The sequence below is a fragment of the Amblyraja radiata genome, chromosome 3, assembly GCF_010909765.2.
Source record: "Amblyraja radiata isolate CabotCenter1 chromosome 3, sAmbRad1.1.pri, whole genome shotgun sequence".
Classification (NCBI taxonomy): Eukaryota; Metazoa; Chordata; class Chondrichthyes; order Rajiformes; family Rajidae; genus Amblyraja; species Amblyraja radiata.
The window spans coordinates 115,878,310-115,901,315 of NC_045958.1; the positions used below are offsets into that span (position 1 = coordinate 115,878,310).

The 23,006-nt window shown below is 46.2% G+C and overlaps 1 protein-coding gene across 2 annotated transcripts; it reads left to right on the forward strand.

Annotated features, from left to right (window-relative positions):
- The first annotated feature begins 321 nt into the window (after positions 1–321).
- On the forward strand, positions 322–22,228 carry enc1 (ectodermal-neural cortex 1). 2 transcript variants are annotated; one of them, XM_033018658.1, is made up of 3 exons: positions 322–855; positions 7,941–9,749; positions 19,112–22,228. In XM_033018658.1, exon 2 carries the CDS (start codon positions 7,947–7,949, stop codon positions 9,720–9,722), a length of 1,776 nt encoding a protein of 591 aa, XP_032874549.1. In that variant the 5' UTR covers positions 322–855; positions 7,941–7,946; the 3' UTR covers positions 9,723–9,749; positions 19,112–22,228. The 2 variants fall into 2 exon arrangements, with proteins under 2 accessions (XP_032874549.1, XP_032874550.1); XM_033018659.1 differs by lacking the exon at positions 322–855 and adding an exon at positions 3,092–3,287.
- Positions 22,229–23,006: the final 778 nt, after the last annotated feature.

Here is a 23,006-nt window from a genome sequence, read left to right on the forward strand (position 1 = left end):
GTTGCTCTGAGGATATGTTGGTGCAGTAAATATATAGCGTATGCGTGAGAGGGGGAAGTTTTATTTAAAAATGCAAAAGCTAAGCGCTAGCTGAAATTGTAAAAGCGAGGGGAAATAGCCTGTCAGCATAACTCTCTGGTGGGCGAATGCATCTACACAGCAGATGCTTTTCTGTCACTCTGTTCATTGTCAGCATTTTCGCTGAAAGAATACAAAATATATAACAACGGGGCATTCAATATTTCGCAGGGGGGAATGAAAAGGGCAGCCTATGAAAAGACCGCGGCTGGGCTCCCTAATAGTAGCCCTGGTCCTCACCTCAAGACATTTCCTGTTCTGGCTTCGGGCCGGGAATTCGCTGCTTGAGATATCCGAGCTGAGTGCCGAGCGCTCACTTATAAAAGGCAACGGAATGGGCGGCGCGGCCACATCGTGCCTGGGGCTGGTGGTGCTCGGCTCAGCGGCTCACAGCGCCGTGTGTGGTGGAAGAGACGGTATCAATGTGCAGCGGCTCAGTGCCCCAGTGATCTGATCTCTCTCTCTCAGCTCAGTCGCCGTGCACTGTCTGAAGTTACAGCGTACGGCTTATTGATTCTGGGTCAGAAGAGGTACCAAACGGCACACATGTGCAGCATCCTCGCTGACTGCAGAGGGTGACAGTCGCTCGCTCGCTCTCTCTGCACAGTCCAGTGATATCCAGGCGCACTGTTTGCCGGTGGAACAGCAGCCAGCCGGTTCCAAGCGCTCCGCTTTAGCTTCAAGACACCACACCAGACCCCGAACACCAGGAAGCCTGCGACTAGCACTCGCCCCCACCATGCATTCACACGCCGGACCTGCTCCTGACAAGTTTGGGTAAGTCCACCCTTCGTTTGGTTTTGCAACCGGCAAGCAATCTTGACCAGCGCGGTGAATTGTGATTGTGAGACGTTGCTGTGCAGGTGATAGACACATAAACGCTGGAGTGACCCAGCGGGACAGGCAGCATCTGTGGAGAGGAGCAGCGTCTGAAGAAGAAGAAAAAGGGTCTCGTCCCGAAACGTCACCCATTCCTTCCCGCCAGAGATGCTGCCTGTCCCGCTGAATGACTCCAGCATTTTGTGTCTATCTGCCGTGTAAACCAGCATCTGCTGTTCCTTCCGACACGTTACTGTGCCGGTTGTCCATGTGGGATTAACTGAAGCTCGGCGGAGGCAGGGACCGTGGGATAGTACAAGGCGAAGGGCAGAGTGTGGGACAGGGATAGTCCGTGAGAGACAGGGTCAGTTTGTGTGGGACAGTGTCAGTGTGGGACAGATTCAGTGCGGGTCAGTGTGGGATCGGGTCAGTGTGGGATAGGGGCAGTGTGGGACAGGGGCAGTGTGGGACAGAGGCAGTGTGTGTGGGACAGGGTCAGTGTGTGTGGGGCAGGGGCAGTGTGTGTGGGGCAGGGTCAGTTTGTGTGGGACAGTGTCAGTGTGGGACAGATTCAGTGCGGGTCAGTGTGGGATCGGGTCAGTGTGGGATAGGGGCAGTGTGTGTGGGACAGGGGCAGTGTGGGACAGGGACAGTGTGTGTGGGACAGGGACAGTGTATGTGGGACAGGGGCAGTGTGGGACAGGGACAGTGTGTGTGGGACAGGGGCAGTGTGGGACAGGGACAGTGTGTGTGTGGGGCAGGGACAGTGTATGTGGGACAGGGACAGTGTATGTGGGACAGGGGCAGTGTATGTGGGACAGGGGCAGTGTGGGACAGGGGCAGTGTATGTGGGACAGGGACAGTGTATGTGGGACAGGGACAGTGTATGTGGGACAGGGACAGTGTATGTGGGACAGGGGCAGTGTGTGGGGGACAGGGGCAGTGTGTGTGGGACAGGGACAGTGTGTGTGGGACAGGGTCAGTGTGTGTGGGGCAGGGTCAGTGTGTGTGGGACAGGGGCAGTGTATGTGGGACAGGGGCAGTGTGTGTGGGACAGGGGCAGTGTGTGTGGGACAGGGGCAGTGTGTGTGGGACAGGGGCAGTGTATGTGGGGCAGGGGCAGTGTATGTGTGGTGCATGTGTGGGGGACAGTGTGTGTGGGACAGGGTCAGTGTGTGGGGGGCAGGGTCAGTGTGTGGGGGGGGGACAGGACCACTGTGGGACAAGGACAGTGTGTGAAGTAGGGACACGATGGACTAGAGTCATGAACGGTGCACGGGGCAGGACAGGAGACACGGGTGGGGTCGGTGTGCACACACATTGCCAGCCGGATCCAAGACATGAGTATGGGTTATCTATAGAAACTCTACCATGCCCACACTAGTCCACCTGACAGAATATTAGGCGAGGCAGGTGGGTGTGTGAGTTGGGGCTGGGGCACAACGGGAAGCCGGGGTGGGGAGAATGGCCCGGAGTTCTGGCCACAGTATGTGCAAGGGGCTAGTATAAAGGTGGAGGCTATGGTGGTCCTGGTGGTCTGAAGAAGCGTCTCGACCCGACACGTCACCCATTCCTTCTGTCCGGAGATGCTGCCTGTCCCACAGAGTCACTCCAGCATTTTTTGTGTCTGTCTTTTGAGGTCAAGGCGACACATTGGAGCAAGGGGGATAGACCAGGGCAAGGGACAGGGTGTAAGTCATGGGTTAAAGTGCAGTGCATGGATAACAATACGAGGCAGGGCTCACCCAGTCGTGCTTGGGCGACAACGCGGGCGGACAGGGTCACTATGTGAGTGCCGGTGTAACGGTGCTGGGCAGGGTGGGGTGTCGGGCTGAAGCCACAGCGTGATCGTGTGTGTGTGTGTGTGTGTGTGCGACGGGGAAAAGCAAAGATCCTATAGCAAGCTCCGCTATAGGATCTTTGGGTAAAAGTGGTAGTGAGCAGGGGTCAACGTGCGATGGTCGAACAGCACCCTGTAGATAGACACAACATGCTGGGATATAACTGAGCGGGACAGGCAGCATCTCCGGAGAGATGAATGGGTGAGATTTTTGGTCGAGATCCTGTGCTGGCTGCGGTTACACGCGGCTGCAGCTCATCTCCTCTCTCGGCTGCCGCTCTTGGCCGCAGGAAACTAGCGGCAGCCCACACTCCCTCCCTCCCTCTCTATCACCCTCTCTCTCTCTCGCCCCCTGTTTACTCCGGCTCCTTCCGTGGCCCGCCGTACTCCGGCTGCCCATTTGCTCCGTGCGTGTGCAGCAAGGCGTGTGTGAAAGGAGATGGTGTTTGCCTTGACGGAGAGGCGGGCAGCTGGCGCGGACGAGGAAGGAACCCGGCACGCAGCAAAAACTTGAAACAAACTTTATTATTTGTCTCTCCGCGGATCGCATGTGAGTAGAACTGGGTGGGAGAGCCGAGAATCTGGCGGAATGGAGCTCAATTCACCAACCCTGTGACTGCGGTGGCACCGCGATATAGTAATTGATATTTTAATGTCAATTTCAAACTCGGCTCCTTTGTGTATTGGGGCTCGGCTCTCCTCTCCTCACTTGCTGGGGCGCGGAGGGAAGCATGAGGGTGGGAATAAGCTCGAAGCGGCTCTGATCTGTGCAGTTAGACCATGTGGAAAACCGTTAGCGGTTAAAGCAATCGGCCGCTCTCTCTTTCTCTGTCTCTGTCTCTGTCTCTCTCTCTCTGCTTCGACAAGAGGTCCCAGTGGACTCGACTCAGACAGTGAGAGGAACACAGGGCTGAGGTGGACAATAGTGTAGATGCCCCAGATGCAATTTCTACGCACGATGCCTTGTATCAGGGTCGATTCTCCCTGACCATAACTGTCTGTTGCCTACGCTTAAAACACACAGACGTGCTGGAGTAACTCAGCGGATCAGGCAGCATCTGTAGAGAACACAAATAAGCCACTTCTTGGGTCAGGACCCTTCTTCAGTCTGAAGATGCTGCTGAGTTACTCCCAACCCGTTGTGTTTTCACTCCAGATTCCGACATCTGCAATTCCTTCTGCCTCCGCCTATGTGGCAATGGTCTTGTGTTTTTGTTGTTGTACGTGCGGTTTTAATCGGCCTTGCAAATGAAACCACTAAGAGACACCAGACTGCATATTTTATTTTAGAAGCCGCTACGTCTCGCTGGCTGGAGAAACGACCAAACCCACAAACAATTCTTGCCGCTTCCAAATAAAGACCCGATCTCAGAGAGACGCGGGGAACTGTTTGCAACAAGCGGCGTGGGTTGAAATTCAGAGTTGAAACCCACCGCTTCGCACGTGTAAACGATCACTTCTCGTTCCTCCCCCCCCCCCCCCCCCCCCCCCCGGCTGGTTAGCTGCCAATGTCGTGTTGGGTTTGAAGAATCAATGGGCTCTTAAACTGACAATGGGTCCCGGGCATTTCTCCGACTTGTGCCAAGACTGCAGATGACAAGGGCATTTGGTCTTTTCCACATGAAGGCATTCACCCACTCACCCACTCACTCACTCACCCACTCACCCACTCACTCACTCACTCACTCACTCACTCACTCACTCACTCACTCACTCACTCACTCACTCACTCACCCACTCACTCACTCACTCACTCACTCACTCACTCACTCACCCACTCACTCACTCACACAATCGCACGGCTGAGGGACCGCGCTTTTACTGACCCCCCTCGGCGTCAGAAGCCGGTGTGCTCTAAGGTGCTGGTGAAAAATAACTCAGCGGCGATTATGTGTATTCATTCACATCAAAGTAAACGTTAGCTAAGGAAAGCCCAGCCAGAGGGAGCGCGGTCTAATGTCACCGGTGTCACCTTAGTCTGTTGGCAACGCCGCGCGTCTATCAGTGGCGCTAAATCGAGTAACTGAGGCAGTTGGCCATCTGTACACCTGCCTCGCCCTGTGTGCTGTTTGCTGCTTCCCCATGAACCATTCAACGCAACCCGGCTCAACGTAATTTAAGGGGGGTATGTAGGTAATCATTTCTGTGATGTGCAGCTAGTCTTTAAGGTGAAAGATTTCATAGGAACCCGAGGGGTCAACTTTTTTCACTGGTATATGGGACCAACTGCCAGAGGAGGTAGTTGAGGCAAGTACTATAACAACATTCAAAAGATATTTGGATATGTACCTGCATAGGAAAAAGCTAGATGCGAGCCAAGCGCAGGCAGGTGGCACTAGTATGGATGGGAGTCTATTGGTTGGTGTGGGTGAGTTGGGCTGAAGGACCTGGTTCCACACTGTATCTCTCCACCACCCTGGCCTTTCTCAATATTATATCTTAGGTGCGTAAGTTCATAAGTTCTAGGAGCAGAATTGGGCCATTCAGCCCATCAAGTCCATTCCACCATTCAATTATGGCTGATCTATCTTTCCCTCTCAACCCCATTCTCCAGCTTTCTCCCCATAACCCCAGACACCCATACTAATCAAGAATCTGTCCATCTGCGCCTTAAAAATACCCAATGACTTGGCCTCCACATCCTTCTGTGGCAATGAATTCCTCGTCTTCACACAAATGACAGGTATTTATTTAGTGGGGCTGAACAAAAAGTGCAGGAAATTCTCAGAAGGTCAGGCAGCATCTGTGGAAAGAGAAACAGAGTTGACGTAAAATAAGACACAAAGTGCTAGGTTTTTTTGTGACACCTTTTTTGGTAAAGCAGCATCTGCAATCCCTCGTATCATCAGAGTTAACTCAGCAAGTTATATCATCCAACAATGTGCAGGGGCAAAGTAGTGATGATGATAATGAGAATGTTAGGGTCTAGTGCTAGTAACACAGTCAATATCAACATCTGAAGAAGCGTCTCGATCCAAAACGTCATCTATCCAGAGGCCATAGACTCTGAATAAAAGGACGCGTCTTTAGAAAGGAGATGAGAAGGAATTTCTTCAGTCAGAGGGTGGTGAATCTGTGTAACTATATTCTGCACTCCTTATCTTTCCCTTTGCTCTATCATCCGAGCTTTACTTGAATGTATTCATTGGTAAATATATGATCTGTTTGGATATCAAGCTTTTCACTGTACCTCAGTACACGTGACAATAATAAATGTAAATGTAAATGTTATGTATTTTGCAACAGACAACACATTACAGATTTTATAGACCATTTTATAGAACAGGATATTATAGAACATTACAGATTTATTATGCTTTGTTAGTGGTACAATCTACGCCGATTTCAATTCATTTCCTATTTTGCGACTTATTTTATAGAACAAATGTTGTGTTGTGACATGTGTCTGTTGTGTCAGACAGCCAAAATGGGAATGAATTGAATTTAACCTCCTGACGTTAAGAAGCAGGCTTGACCTCAGACAGAAAATGTTGTCCAAAATATGCTTTTACATGGAACCTGGTAAAGTATGTGCTTGAGTGGACTAATACATGTGATGTAGAGTACTAGCTTACATTTTTAGCTCCCATTAGACCACATCCCTTAAATAGAAAATAGTTTGTGTGTATTGTGGATGGATAGAGAACTAAAATCCCATAGCCATTGCTTTGTTGAACATAATAAGTTGTTTTATATGTTGCAATATCACACATATACCTGTGACGGGAATGATTTGGTTAATTTATTTTTGGTGGTATTGATTAGGATCAAATGTTTGGTTAGAGATACTCTGGTCAGTATCTTCAGACCTTTAAGTTTTACTGAAACCGCTAGCTTTCCTTTATCCAAAAATTGGTCACTGTTCATTACTGTTACACCAGAGTGTCAGACTAATTTCAATGCGCAAATACAGGAACAAACTTGAACCCACACCTTCTTTCTCAGTGATGAACCTCATGCTAACAAACTAAAGCTAATATACAAATATATGGTAAAGGAATTACAGTACTTATCTTTAGATGGTTTGGGAAGGAGTGCATACATGGGCAGTCATTTTATATAGCAATATAGAGTACATTTTGATTTCACTTGTGTTCCAGCTGGCTTTGTCAGCAGTTGCTGTCATCGCATGATAGGGCAAACATGCCACTTTAATACACTATAATGTGCAATACTCCTGTGCAAATACTATCAATTCATCACTTCTAATTGCTCCCACCAGTGCCAACGGTGACATGCGTCTCCTCATCAATATTGCACACTGCTGTTAATATGATCCCTCCAGACACAGCCAACGTGTAGAAAGGCAACATCTATAATTGTGTTGCTGTGTGTACAGCTCAAATAGACATAATGCACAAATTACACATTCACCGCCGCTTCATATGGGAATCCTCGTGACAACATTCAGCACCATATAATTATAGTGTTAGCATCAGGTTACAAAACAGGAGATTCCAACTACCTTTCATCATTTTTGAGAGGAGCCACCAGATGGAGCTCTCCAGATGAGGCGGAAAATGTGTCGAGGGCAGGGCTTTCTCCTACACAAAAAAAATTCAAAAAATGCAAACCCTGAAGATTCAACTAAACCCCTGGAATATAATAAAATGGACCTAAACATTCGAGATACTGAATATTGGGAATACCATTCACTGTGTATGTTGGAGATAGGCCCCTGGTTTTGACAGAAAAGGTAATGGAATTGTGGAATGCAATCTTCCACAAGACTGACTATTTAGAATTCCAAATAATTGATTTGGAATTTGACTTATTCAGTTACAGTTCAGCAGCTCCCTGCCTCTAGGCTGCAGTGGGAGGATGGGATTTAGTGGTAGTTTTGGTTGCTATTACTAAAAGTTTTCTTTGAAAAATGCAAACAAAACTACCTGTGTCTTTTTCAACCTTCTTCAGAAGAAGGGTTTCGGTCCGAAACGTTGCCTATTTCCTTTGCTCCATAGATACTGCTGCACCCGCTGTGTTTCTCCAGCATTTTTGTGTACCTTCGATTTTCCAGCATCTGCAGTTCCTTCTTAAACTCTTTTTCAACGGAAGGAGACTGGGCTGAGAGGGAGAGATAGATCAGCCATGATTTAATGGTGGAGTAGACTTAATGAGCCGAATGGCCTAATTCTGCTCCTATAACTTATGACCTAATGAAGTTGTGCTTGAATTTGATTTCTGAATTTCTTCTCCCCCACAGTGATTGATGAGAATGTCAGTGAGAATGCATGAAAACCGCAAATCACGTGCCAGCAATGGCTCAATGAATATCTATCTCTTCCACAAAACCACCTACGCCGACAGTGTCCTCACCCACCTGAACCTTCTGCGGCAGCAGCGGCTCTTCACAGACGTCCTCCTTCATGCGGGCGAGAAGACCTTTCCATGCCACCGGGCCGTGCTGGCTGCCTGCAGCCGTTACTTCGAGGCCATGTTCAGTGGGGGGTTACGCGAGAGCAAGGACAACGAAGTCAATTTCCACAACTCCATCCACCCGGAGGTGCTGGAACTCCTCCTGGACTACGCTTACTCCTCCCGCGTCCTCATCAACGAAGAAAACGCCGAGTCCCTGCTGGAGGCCGGCGACATGCTGCAGTTCCAGGACATTCGGGACGCCTGTGCAGAGTTCCTGGAGAAGAACCTCCACCCGACCAACTGCCTGGGCATGCTGCTGCTCTCCGACGCCCACCACTGCACCAAACTCTACGAGCTGTCCTGGGGAATGTGCCTCAGCAACTTCCCGGCCATAAGCGCGAGTGAGGACTTCCTGCAGCTGCCGAAGGACACTCTGGTCAAGCTGCTGTCCAGCGAGGAGCTGGAGACAGAGGACGAGAAGCTGGTGTACGAGACCACCATAAAGTGGGTGAAGTACGACTTGGGCCAACGCCACTGCTGCCTGCCGGAACTGTTGCAAACCGTTCGCCTGGCCCTCCTTCCAGCGGTCTACCTGATGGAGAACGTGACCACAGAAGAGCTTATAACCAGGCAGCCGAAGAGCAAAGAATTGATCGAGGAAGCTATACAATGCAAGTTAAAGATATTGCAGAATGATGGGGTGGTGACGAGCCTTTGCGCCAGACCCCGGAAAACTGGACACGCCTTGCTCCTCCTCGGAGGGCAGAGCTTCATGTGTGATAAGGTCTATCTGATAGACCACAAGGCAAAGGAGATCATCCCGAAAGCAGACATTCCCAGCCCGCGGAAAGAATTCAGTGCGTGTGCAATTGGCTGCAAAGTGTACGTGACTGGTGGGCGGGGGTTGGAAAACGGAGTCTCGAAGGACGTTTGGGTGTACGACACCCTCCACGAGGAGTGGTCCAAGTCCGCCCCCATGCTGGTGGCCAGGTTTGGCCACGGCTCCGCCGAGCTGAAGCACTCGTTGTACGTGGTGGGCGGCCACACCGCGGCCACAGGGCGGCAGCCAGCCTCGCCCTCTGTCTCCCTGAAGCAGGTGGAGCAGTACGACCCGGTCACCAACAAGTGGACCATGGTGGCGCCCCTCCGGGAGGGTGTCAGCAACGCGGCCGTGGTCAGCGCCAAGCTCCGGCTCTTTGCCTTTGGCGGCACCAGCGTGAGCCACGATAAACTGCCGAAGGTGCAGTGCTACGACCCCATTGAGAATCGCTGGAGTGTGCCCGCGACCTGTCCACAGCCGTGGAGGTACACAGCGGCTGCCGTGCTGGGGAACCAAATCTTCATAATGGGCGGAGATACCGAATTCTCAGCGTGTTCTGCTTACAGATTTAACAGTGAGACCTATCAATGGACCAAAGTCGGGGATGTTACTGCAAAGAGAATGAGCTGCCATGCCGTGGCCTCTGGTAATAAACTCTATGTAGTTGGAGGCTACTTTGGCACCCAGAGGTGTAAAACACTGGACTGCTATGATCCCACCTTGGACACCTGGAATAGTATCACAACAGTACCTTATTCGTTAATTCCCACAGCATTCGTCAGCACATGGAAGCACCTTCCAACATAGGAGGAAAAACCCTTCAATATTTTGCAGGTATGCTTCGCTGGTATAACCAGGCCTCGAGGGACTGGGTTACAGTGTGAATATGAATAGTGATTTCTCTAATTTCAAGGATTCCCTGTCTCTCCATCCCCGCCTCCACCCTCGTCGTCCTGCTAGTTTTACTGTTCATATCCCGTCGTTATCACCTCCTCCACAGCCAACAATGGATCATTGTGGGCTATTTGAACCATCGTCGTGTTGGCTCTGATTTGTTCTGTACCTCTAGTTTCCCTCTCCCCTGACTTAGAATAAAGGGGAGGTCATTTAATACTGAGGTGAGTTAAAACCTTTTCTCCCAGAGAGTTGTGAATTTATGGAATTTCCTGCCACAGAGGGCAGTGGAGGCCAAGTCACTGGATGGATTTAAGAGAGAGTTAGATAGAGCTCTAGGGGCTAGTGGAGTCAAGGGATATGAGGAGAAGGCAGGCACGGGTTATTGATAGGGGACGATCAGCCATGATCACAATGAATGGCGGTGCTGGCTTGAAGGGCCGAATGGCCTCCTCCTGCACCTATTTTCTATGTTTCTATGACTCTCTGAAGAAGGGTCTCGACCCAAAACATCACCAGAGATCTTTTCTCCAGAGATGTTGCCTGACCTGCTGAATTACTTCAGCATTTTGTGTCTTGTGACAATAGACAATAGGTGCAGGAGCAGGCCATTTGGCCCTTCGAGCCAGCACTGCCATTCAATGTGATCATGGCTGATCATCCCCAATCAGTACCCCGTTCCTGCCTTATCCCCATATCCCCTGACTCCACTATTTTTAAGAGCCGTATCTAGCTCTTGAAGGCATCCAGAGAACCTGCCTCCACCACCCTCTGAGGCAGAGAATTACACAGACTCACCACTGTGTGAGAAAAAGTGTTTCCTCGACTCCATTCTAAATGGCTTACTCCTTAGTCTTAAAATAAGAGTTACAATGAGAGGTTGGATAAGCTAGGACATTATCCCTTGGAGCATTGGAAACCGAGAGGTGATCTTATTGAGGTGTATAAAATCATGAAGGGCATAGATAGGGTGAATGCACACTGCCTTTTTTCCAAGGGCTGGGGAATCAAGAACTCGAGGGGATAGTTTTAAGGTGAGAGGGGAAAGATATAATAGGAACATGAGGTGCAACATTTTCATACAAAGTATTGATGGATATATAGAATGAGCTACCAGAGAAAGTGATTAATGCAGGTTCAATAATTATATTTAAAATACATTTGGACAGATACATAGACAATCGACAATAGACAATAGGTGCAGGAGTAGGCCATTCGGCCCTTCGAACCAGCACCGCCATTCAATGTGATCATGGCTGATCATCCACAATCAGTACATGCCTTCTCCCCATATCCCCTGACTCCGCTATACGTAAGAAAGGTTTAGAGGGATATGGGTCAAATGCGGGCAAATGGGATTAGCTAGCTTAGATTGGGCATCTTGGTTGGACGAGTTGGGTCGGAGGGCCTGTTTCCATGCTGTAAGACTCCATGAATCTCAATGAAAACCATTGAAGTCTCATTAAATCAATGAAGTAAGTCAATAGATGAAAATAGTTTGAACTGACATGCACTCTCTTTGGTGTCAAACGGACCTCTATTCCTTTTAAAGTTGAAGTTGTAGTGCTATGGGAGAAGTGGCCTTGGTCTTCATTGCGAGAAGGTTAGAGCTCAGGAGCAAGGATGTCCTACTGCAGTTGTACAGAGCCCTGGTGAGACCGCACCTGGAGTATTGTGTGCAATTGTTGTCTCCTAATTTGAGGAAGGACATTATTGCTATTGAGGGAGTGCAGCGTAGGTTCACCAGGTTTATTCCCGGGATGGCGGGACTGACATATGATGAAAGAATGGGTAGACTGGGCTTGATTATTCACTGGAATTTAGAAGGATGAGAGGAGATCTTATGATAAAAACATATAAAATTCTAAATGATTGGACAGGCTAGATGCAAGAAAAATGTTCCCGATGTTGGAGGTGTCCAGAACCAGGGATCACAGTTTAAGAATAAGCGGTAGGCCATTTAGGACAGAAGGCAGTGTAGGCCAATTCACTGGATGTTTTAAAGTGGGAGTTAGATTTAGCTCTTAGGGCTAAAGGAATCGAGGAATACGGGGAAAAAGCAGGAATGGGGTACTGATTTTAGATGATCAGCCTTGATCAGATTGAATGGCGGTGCTGGCTCGAAGGGCCGAATGGCTACTCCTGCACCTATTTTTCTATGTTTCTAAGCGAATGCTAGTGTTCAAGGAAGTCCAGTGACAGGATGAAAGAGTAGTGATATCTCCACACCACGTCAACATGGGGAGCATTATGCTCATTTGGGAGAGGGTTTCCTTCCATGGTTTAACATCCCCCATCAGTCCTAAAGGCTTCATATTTAATCTATCTAACTTCAAGTAACTCTTGCATCCTCCCTCTCTCTCTGTCCTTTCCCCACCCCAGTTGTTGTACTAGTTTCACTGTCGTCTTGGTGAGTTTCATTGTCTGTAACTCGTTCTCGCCGCGAGCAGCCAACAAAGTACCGTTTCCTTTTATCATCGTTACTTTTTTGCATATTTGTTCTATATCTATATTATCATCTAAATCTCTCCATTCTCTTTCCCCTGACTCAGTCTGAAGAAGGGTCTCGACCCGAAACGTCGTCTATTGCTTCTCTCCAGAGATGCTGTCTGACCCATTGAGTAAAGGGCCCGTCCCACTTGGGCGTCATTTGCGCCGCACGCAGGTGGCGCGCGAGGATTTTGAGAATCCCCAAATCCTACGGGCGCCACTGCGCGTCACTGCATACGCCACCACGTCTCACCACGCGCCATGTCCGCGTAATGCACGCCATGCACGTGTTACGATGCACGTGTCGTGCGTCATTGCCCGTAAATTATGACGCCCAAATAACGCCCATTACTCCAGCATTTTGTGTCTATCTTCGGTTTAAACCAACATCTGCAGTTCCTTCCAATACATTTAATCTTTTTGTCTGAGCAGTTTGGAAGGAGGCCTGAATGATGAGGCCTGAATGATGGGGCCTCTCTTATTGTTGATGTCATCAGCGGTGACTGCTTTTAATGCCAGAGGCCTGGTTGAGAAAGCCTCACTCATTCTCTTGCCACTCAACAGGCCAAGACAGGGGATATTTTTAAGGCAGAGTTAGATAGATTTTTGATAAGTACAGGTTTCAGAGGTTATGGATAGAAGGCAGAAGAATGGGGTTAGGAGGGAGAGATAGATCATCCATGATTGAATGGCAGAGTAGACTTGATGGGCTGAACGGCCTGAATCCAATCCTATCACTTATGACCTTAGCAGGAATAGCAGGTGGGGCCAGAAGAAGCCAAATAAATATGTTATTTTCTTTATTCTCTTATCGGGCCCAAGGGCAAAAGAATATCGAGACTTCCTCTGCATAAGTGAAGTTCGGTTCTTCTCTTCTCTTTATTCCTAAGTTCTAGGAGCAGAATTAGGCCATTTTGCCCACCAAGTCTGCTCTGTCATTCAATCATGGCTGATCAATCTTTCCCTCTCAACCCCACTCTCCTGCCTTTGCCCCATAACCCCTGACACCATGGGAAACCATGATCGCAGGATGAACTCAATGTACTCGAGTTACTCAGCGGGTCAGGCAGCATCTCTGGAGGACATGGATAGATCACGTTAAGGTTTGGGGTCCTTCAGGGTCTTGACCCTTATCATCGTCTATCCATATCCTCCAGAGATGCTGCCTGACTCACTGAATTACTCCAACACTTTGTGTTCTACGCAAGATTCCAGCATCTGCAGTTCCTCATGTCTACATCTCAGGATAAACCTGAGTGAGGGAGACTCTCTTTCCCAAGCCTTGACTTAGACTTAGACTTAGATCCTTTATTTGTCATGATGGTGGCCTCCTGTTATATAATCTTCCTCGTCCATCCAATGCCTGATTGGACCTCCTTGACAATGCGATGAAGGGACATGAGGGATATTGTGTCAGTGCTAGGTAGTGGGACTGAAGTAAATGATCACTTACAATCATATTGAATGGGGAGAGCAGGCAGAAGGTGATGAATAGTCTATTCCTGCAACTGTGCCCATATGTTCAGATGCTACCTGGGAGTTACAACTTCCTGCTGGAGACTGGGATGGTCTGCAGCTCCTCTTGGTCGCTGCCCAACACCAATCCCAAATTAAGATCAGACCTATCCAGCTTTGTCATATGAACTGCTCAGAGTTTAGGCTGTAAGGGTTTATGGGGAGAGGGCAGGAGAATGGGGTTGAGAGGCAAAGGTAGATCAGTCATGATTGCATGGTGGACTGAGGCTCGATTAAGGCTGGACTAGTCTTATTCTGTTCCTATGCCCTATGAATTCAGATACATTCTAACACAAGTGTTTTTGTAAATAAAACAAAAACTACAGATGCTGCAAATCTGAAATAAAAAACAGAAAATGCTCAGCTAGTCAGGCAAGGTGGAGGGAGAAACAGCATTAATGCTTCCAGTCCGAGTCCCTTTGGAACCTTCGAGAGGGATGATGTGTAGTCACAATATTTGCTTGAATGCAAGGATTTCCAATTTGCAAATGCTATGACAAGAATGATACTATTCAAAAGTAAAATAGCTGGTGTTTTAAACCAGAGATGGCATCATAAACCAGGGGCCACAGTCTTAGAATAAAGGGGAGGTCATTTAAGACTGAGGTGAGAAAACACTTTTTCTCCCAGAGAGTTGTGAATTTATGGAATTCCCTGCCACAGACGGCAGTGGAGGCAAAATCACTGGATGGATTTAAGAGAGAGTTAGATAGGGCCTAGTGGAGTCAAGGGATATGGGGAGAAGGCAGGCACAGGTTATTGATAGGGGACGATCAGCCACGATCACAATGAGTGGCGGTGCTGGATCGAAGGGCCGAATGGCCTCCTCCTGCACCTATTTTCTATGTTTCTATCACCGTGAGTTTAGATAATCTGGGAAAAAATAAACTGGATTATCTCTGTGCAATATAAACAAATGATTTAAGTTAAACTGAGAACCAGCCATTCTGTTGTGATTTACATAGTTTCAGGGTAATGTGCTGTCATATATTTGGCTGGCAGCCAGAGTTATGAAGAGAAATAATGATGAAGCAATAAAAAGCATTACATTTCCTGCATTAAATTTGCAGTATTCTTTTTATTGCCAGAATCTTAGAAGGTTAATACGATATTAATCCCCCATTTCTGATTTTATGATCCAATTCTTTCTGGAAACTCCATGTTGACAAGTTTTTAATGACAGGCAGAGGGAGAGGGGATCTGCAAGTGACTAATTTAGAAGTCAAATTAACTGTCAATTATCCTTGGTGCGAGTGAGTGGTGGGGGGGGGGAGGAAATGGTTACTGGAGATTTACACAACAGTGATTAAATGCTGATAGAAATAGCTGTTGCTTTTGTGCATTTTCCGGAGTGAACCGTGCCGGGAAGTAAATAGCTTCCATTCAGTCAACAACAGCCACAGGTCCAGATTGAAACAGCAAACATGCTAAAGCATCTGCACTTGTGATAGAGTCACACAGCGCGGAAACAGGCCCTTCGGCCCAAATGTTGGTTTCTCTAACTTCAAGTAACCCTTGCTCTCCCTCTCTCTCCGTCCCTCCCACTTCCCAGTTCTCCGACCAGTATGACTGTCCCCGATTACATTTTATCTCTGTTTGCTTTGTTGTCACCTTCTCCAAGCTCACAATGATCTATTCTACATTTTCCTTTATTTTCGTCTCCTAAGATGTCTCATTTTCACACCTTTCCCTTCCTTATCTCTGTGTCTCCCTCTCCTCTGGCTCAGTCTGAAGAAGGGTCTCGACCCGAAACATCACCTATTCCTTTTATTCAGAGTTGCTGCCTGTCCCGCTGAGTTACTCCAGCATTTTGTGTCTTTTCAGCTGTGTAAACCAGCACCTGCAGTTCCTTCCTATACCTTCAGCCCAACTAGTCCATGCTGACCAAGATGCCCAATCTTAACTCTTCCCACTTGATCCACATCCCACTAAACCTTCCCTGACCCTAACCCATCCATTGCAACAAAGCTATATTGATGCTATCTTGTAGTTCAAATCATACTGTTGCTTGCTCTTCTTATACTTTGGTGAAACAAATTGATCTTTGATAAAAATGTATTTTTAGTTCTAAAGATACTATTCATTTCCTTCATTGAATTAAATTATTGAGGTTTATGCTATATGATGCTACTGTCCTGGATTAGAATGCTTTCTGTACACTTTCGGTAAAAACATTTTCTCTCATTTCTGTTTTACATTGTTTAAATTCAGGCTGCCTGCTGATTGTAGCAAACATATTGCACCAAACATATTGATTGAAAGATGTAGCACGAAAAGAGGCCTTTTGGTCGACTGAGTTGAAGCTGACCATTAATCACCTGTTAGTGCTAGTTATCTCACTTGCACCCACTCTCTTCACATTCAGGGCAGTTTCACAGAGGCCAATAAAGCTACAATCCCACGCCTATCGGATGTGAAATGTAACCGGAACATATAAAAAATCAATACAAGGAGCAATTAACTGTGATCAATTAACCTACCAACCCGCACATCTTTAGGATTGATTAAAAGATACAGCGTGGAATCAGGCCCTTCGGCCCACCAAGTCCACACTGAGCATTGATCACCCGTTCAACTAGTTCGATGTAATCCCAATTTATTATCTACTCCCTACACTCTCAGGTCAATTTGCAGGGGTGCCAAATAAGCTACATAAATACACATGTATGGGACATTAGAGGAAACCGGAGGAAACCCGAGCAAGATCATGGATTGATCCTGAGGTCAGGATCGAACCCAGGTCTCTAGCCCTGTGAGGCAGCAGCTCTACCCACTGCGGCACTGTGCCATTCACAATGTGGAAAGAAACCAGAATGCCAGGAGAGACCCTCATAGTCACTGGATGAGAATGCAAACTCCCCATACAGCCCAGGGAGTGTAGGAAAGAACTGCAGATGGTGTTTAAATCAAAGGCAGGACTGGCAGCATCTCCGGAGAGAAGGAATGGGTGACGTTTCCGGTCAAGACCTTTCTTCAGACAGCGCAGGACGTCAGGGTTGAACCTGCTCTGCTAAACCCGTGAGGCAGCTGCTAGCACTGTTACTGTAACTAATGCTTGATTAGTAAGGGTGTCAGGGGTTATGGGGGGGGGGGGGGGGGAGGCAGGTGGATTGGGTTAAGAGGGAGAGATAGATGCGTCATGATTGAATGGCGGAGTAGGCTTGATGGGCTGGATAGCCTAATTCTGCATCTATCACTTACGACCGAGTGAGCACAAATGTACCGCCCTGATCAAAATAATAATTTGACTTGTGATGAAGGCCAACATACCTTCCTGATCGCTTGCTGATCCTACATATTAATCAGCGTTTTTGCACTCAGACACCGGAAGATCACCATATTTCAAATTCATATCATTGAAAATACTCTGCCAAATATATTTCCACATATATATATATGGGATATGTATATGCCTCATAGACACAATATATAAAAAGCACTTTGTCTATCTTTCCCTCTCTACATTCTCCTCACAAGCTACATTGTCAGCCAGCAAACTTTTAGGCTTGGTCCCCTCACTCATGTAATTGATCCAGATTGTGAAAAGCTGGGTTACAACGCTAAATCCCCACAACATCCCAGTGGAATCCGGCTCCACATTTATTAATAGGCCATATATTCCCATCACAGTGAACATTTAATTAGATGTGTAATTAATATGTTTAATTGGTGTTTGTAAACATTGTTACACAATTTACACTTGTACCATACGCTTCCAGTGTATATTGAGTTGCTAAGGTAACAACATAGGGTTACGTTAGTCTAAATGATCCAGAAATGTTTAGCCAATGCATCTCTGACAAGATGGTGTGGGGATGGAGAATCCTTTACCAAATTAATATTCTGCTTCTCCGTCCTTTGAATCTAATAGCTAACACTCACCAATGACAATAAATCATTTTTATTGCCTGTTATGGATTAACAGTGGAGAATCTTTGTCACACCGTTCTTGTTTCCATCGATCTAGACAATAGACAATTGACAATAGACAATAGGTGCAGGAGTAGGCCATTCGGCTCTTCGATCCATTCAATGTGATCATGGCTGATCATCCCCAATCAGTACCCCGTTCCTGCTTTCTCCCCATGTCCCCTGACTCCGCTATTTTTAAGAGCCCTATCTAGCTCTCTCTTGAAAGCATCCAGAGAACCTGCCTCCACCGCCCTCTGAGGCAGATAATTCCACAGACTCACCACTCTCTGTGAGAAAAAGTGTTTCCTCCTCTCCGTTCTAAATGGCTTACTCCTTATTCTTAAACTGTGGCTCCTGTTCTAGACTCCCCCAACATCGGGAACATGTTTCCTGCGTCTAGCATGTCCAAGCCCTTAACAATCTTATATGTTTCAATGAGATTTCCTCTCATCCTTCTAAACTCCAGAGTGTACAAGCCCAGCTGCTCCATTCTCTCAGCATATGACAGTCCCGCCATCCCGGGAATTAACCTTGTAAACCTACGCTGCATTCCCTCAATAGCAAGAATGTCCTTCCTCAAATTAGGGGACCAAAACTGCGCACAATACTCCAGGTGTGGTCTCACTAAGGCTCTGTACAACTGCAGAAGGACCTCTTTGCTCCTATATTCGATTCCTCTTGTTATAAAGGCCAACATGCCATTCGCTTTCTTGACTGCCTGCTGTAACTGCATGCTTACTTCCTGAAGAAGGGTTTCGGCCCGAAACGTTGCCTATTTCCTTCGCTCCATAGATGCTGCTGCACCCGCTGAGTTTCTCCAGCACTTTTGTCTGCTTACTTTCATAGACTGATGATGTCTCCACTATTCAAACTCTCCTAAACTCTTCTAAACTCGCCAATTAGGTCGCCACAGTGGGACAGCCCCTTTACAGTGCCAGAGTCCCAGGTTTGATCCTGACTACAGGTGCCGTCTGTACGGAGTTTGTACGTTCGCCCTGTAACCTGTGTGGGTTTTCTCCGGGTGCTCCGGTTTCCACCCACACTCCAAAGACGTACAGGTTTGTAGGTGAATTGGCTTTGGTAAAATTGTACATTATCCCTAGTATGTATGATGGTACTAGTGTACGGGGATCGCTGGTCAGCCATGGCTTGGTGGGCAGAAGGGCCCGTTTCCGCAGTTTAGAGAATATGAGCCCGTTCACAGCCAACACAAAACAAAACCCTGAATAAATTGTCATTGAGGAACAAAGAATAACAACTTAATGAAGCCAAATTATAGTCGCTATTTTGGTTTACATGGAATTGTTGTGCGGTTAGATTGAGTGAAGTAATTTTGTTATATTGGTAGAATATTCTAACATAGCTCTCTTTCCCTTTTCACACAGAACAGTTTCCAGAATTCCCGACATGAAGAATTTTTTAAACTGTGAAGAAACACAACTTAAAAGAAGAATATAAGCCCTTCTTTTCTTAACTAAGCTCAAGTGACTTGGCTTTTTTGCAATCTACATTTAACAAGCTTTTAACAATATGAAGAGAACATTATTCCTATAAACATCCACGTGTTGTGATTGTGAAGCCTGTTTCTGAACAATGGTTGCCAAAGGCAATTACGAATGAATCGTAGGTGATATTAACTGGCTCCTCCATAAAGTCTGACCTGGCACCATGCTGCCACACTGTTCTCGGTTTTGAATGGCTCCCGACATTTAAGTGTAATATTTTAAACGACTCTGTCACCTGATAGCAGGATATTTGAGATGCTTGTGCTAACAATGAGAGAGAGGAGAGATGGTAGAGAACGCAGATCTGTACTGAGCTGGGCTGGAGTGGACATACTTCCCCAAGCCTTTGCTTTTTGGGACCGGAACTGCGGACAATGTCGATGAGTGGCAGTAACAACCCTGACTTGAGAATCCATGCTGTCAGGCAGGAACACCCTGCGGGCTGTGAAGAGGGAGGTCAGCTACCAAAATACAACTTAATCATTTAAGGTCATTCTTTATTAAAAGAGGGAGGAGAAATATTGACCCGAGGGTCAGAGACGTGCAGCTTTTATCCGAATCTGTTATTTATAGGGTTTTTTTTAAATGATCATAGGATATTTATTGTTCAATGATGACTCTTGCACATTGAAGTGAACAAAGTATTCGTAAATGTGTACTTTATGTTAAGGAGGAGCTGTCTGAGAAGTATTTGCACACTTGTTTAGCAAGGGTGGGGGGGGGTGTTAGAAGGGGGCAGTTCACACACTTTAAAACCATACCCATTCTCTTGTCACATAAGATGGAAATTACAATGTTGTGAAGAAGGGGTTGGGAAATTTCTAATCGGAAATGGTAAGGGACCAGAGCAAGTTCTTAAGTTACACTCCAAGGACATAGAGGTTTGTAGGTTAATTGGCTTGGTAAATGTAAAGATTGTCCCTAGTGGGTATCGGATAGTGTTAATGTGTGGGGATTGCTGGTCGGCATGGACCCGGTGGGCCGAAGGGCCTGTTTCCGTGCTGTATCTCTAAACTAAACTAAACTATATTGTACATTCGAGCATTTGCCTAACTTTTCACTAAGTTTCGCAGCACTTCCAGTACTTTGGTGTAGATGCTGTTCAATGCATGCTGATCAATCAAATATGTTTAGTCCTCTAGTTAATCCAACCTAGGTGATTTCCCTTTTCACAAACTCCCTTATTTCAAACAATTACATTGAATCATTGTGAATGAAAAATTATCAGAACTGCAAACAATTTTCAATTTGATTCAGGCGTCAATCTTTCCTGCCCACATACATGGTAGATGAAAGGGAGAGAAGCAAGGTTCAGACGGGAATATTCAGATATTATAGATTTTTAGGCCAAGTGATTCTGATTGCCACTCTTTGCATATGAAGAATTAACATGCTAAACCACATTCCTGCACGCATTACTTATAGGCAGATGCTAATCCATTTAAAATAAACAGGTCAACACCTGTCTACAAATCGAGCACTGTGGAATGTAGCCTGAGTATGCTAACTCTTTATACATTAAATTCTTTAATTAGGATTTCTACTCCTTTCTGTTTCAAAGCATCATTCCTTCTCGGCATTCATGTGGTAAAGTATCAGGTCAACGTCTGAACGGAGATCAAAGCAGTCAGTGACATACTGTAAGTGTCACGTTATGAGTTGATTACTTCAGGGCAATTTAGACAGCATTTTTGAGAGAAAATTGTAATAAGTATGTGTTGGAAATGGTCAACGGCCATAAACGCTGGAATTCAAAAACGTAATCTAAAATTGAGCTTTATTGCGACTGCATACACTGCATGTAAATTGAACATTATAGCGAGTGCTTCCAACACACGGTAATTTACTGCCCATTTGGGAACTGAGCCGTGTAAGCAATAGGAATTTTGGGGTTAGATTTCTGGCATATCTGGAGTGAGTTTGTCTTTGGGATTGGGAGTGAAGGAAAGGGAATGGTAAGGGTCCAGAAAATAAGTTTCAAAATAGCTTTCATCCTTTCTGGGGCAAGGAAGTCACCTAGGATTCCAAAAGTGGTTATCAAAAGTGCTGGAAGGTTTTAAGTGTGGTTTTACTAGGTGATGTCAAGTTGTAATGCATTGCATGACATGAATAATAGGTATTCATGGCCACTGACCGAGGAACCATCTTATATTTATTAACCTGAAATGCGGCTTTCAGGAGAGGATGTGAAAAAAGTGGACGGTGCATAAAGTAGATAAAGTGATTATTGTTCGTAGTCAACGGGGTGATGTAGATGTACTGCTTGTGAAGTAAAGTTGTGGAGTAGTGGATGACTTGTGTTTAGGTGTACGTTATTGGATTACACAACCCGGCAAGTTCAAATACCTATTTCCTTGCGAACCAATTAAAATAATGGAAATAAATAAACTTATCAACAAGGTCTGACCAAAGCCAGGATTTGGAGAAAAAAACTGTTATACATCTTTTCGATACATCCAGGCAGGAATATCAGTTATTTTTTAGTAACATTTCAGGAAGGCTATTTACCATTGAAAAATAGCTGAGAGAAGTCTGCAAGGCATTGAAGGATGGGCCTCAAGCTCGACGGGGAACTTTCTGGGGTCCTGCTTTTTGAATTGTTGTGGTAATTCTGCCGCTTGGATCTGCAAAATCACCGCACAGTTTGAGGAGAATGCAATTCACAGCAGAGTGCACGCACAAAAGTTGGCATAAGACAAGGAGGTTCTTCCTATTTTATACACTCATCACCATAGCAACACATTACAAAGCGTACTCCTTTCCTTCCAATCTAATTGCATAAAGGCCTTTTCAATGGAGCTGACACCTGTCTGAATGAGTGTGATTAGAGATGAATAATGTCTCCACCAACAAAAATAGATGTGTGTGTATAAAAAAAATGTCATTGCAAGATTCACTGTATTTCCTTTTTTTACTGCTCGAATGTAACATTTTTGTAAAAGTAACTTTTTTTCACAATGTGAAATCTGAGATTAAATTGTATTGACATTTCTTCCATATTGTCTGAAATGAGTTATTGAGACAGCGCCATTTCATTGCAAATGTTCTGAGTTTATTTTTGCGCATAATTATTTGGTCTTTTAATTGTTTTTTTTTGTTTTTTTGATGCTTTGTTTAAAATAACCAAATATGTTCTTGATTCGTAAGGGTGTCAGGGTTTATGGGCAGGAAAATGGGGTTGAGAGGGAAAGATAGATCAGCCACGATTGAATGGCGGGGTAGACTTGATGGGCCGAATGGTCTTATTCTGCTCCTTGAACTTATCAATTTATGTGTTCTATCATCATGAGACTTTGGTTTTCAACATCACTTTTTCACCCAGAGAGCTGTGAATCTGTGGAACTCTCTGCCACTGAAGGCAGTGGAGGCTAATTCACTGGATGTTTTCAAGGGAGAGTTGGATATAGCTCTTGGGGGATATGGGGAGAAAGCAGGAACGGGTTGCTGATTTTAGATGATCAACCATGATCATATTGAATGGCGGTGCTGGCTCGAAGGGCCGAATGGCACCTGAGGCACCATGGTTAAAAATCTCAGTCAATCTTTGTAGACAACGCAAGAATTAATGGAGTTGTGCTTAGTGGGGTAGGTTGTCACCAATGATTGAGCAGAATATAGCACCATGGAAAATTTGTGTAGATGAATGGCAGATGTAGTTTGATCCAGACACGGGAGATTTTGGAGAGAATTCAAGTTCAGGGCCTTGGTTGAAGGCAAGTTGCCAATGGTGGAGTAATTAAGTTCAGGAATGATCAAAAGGCCAGCATTCAAAGGT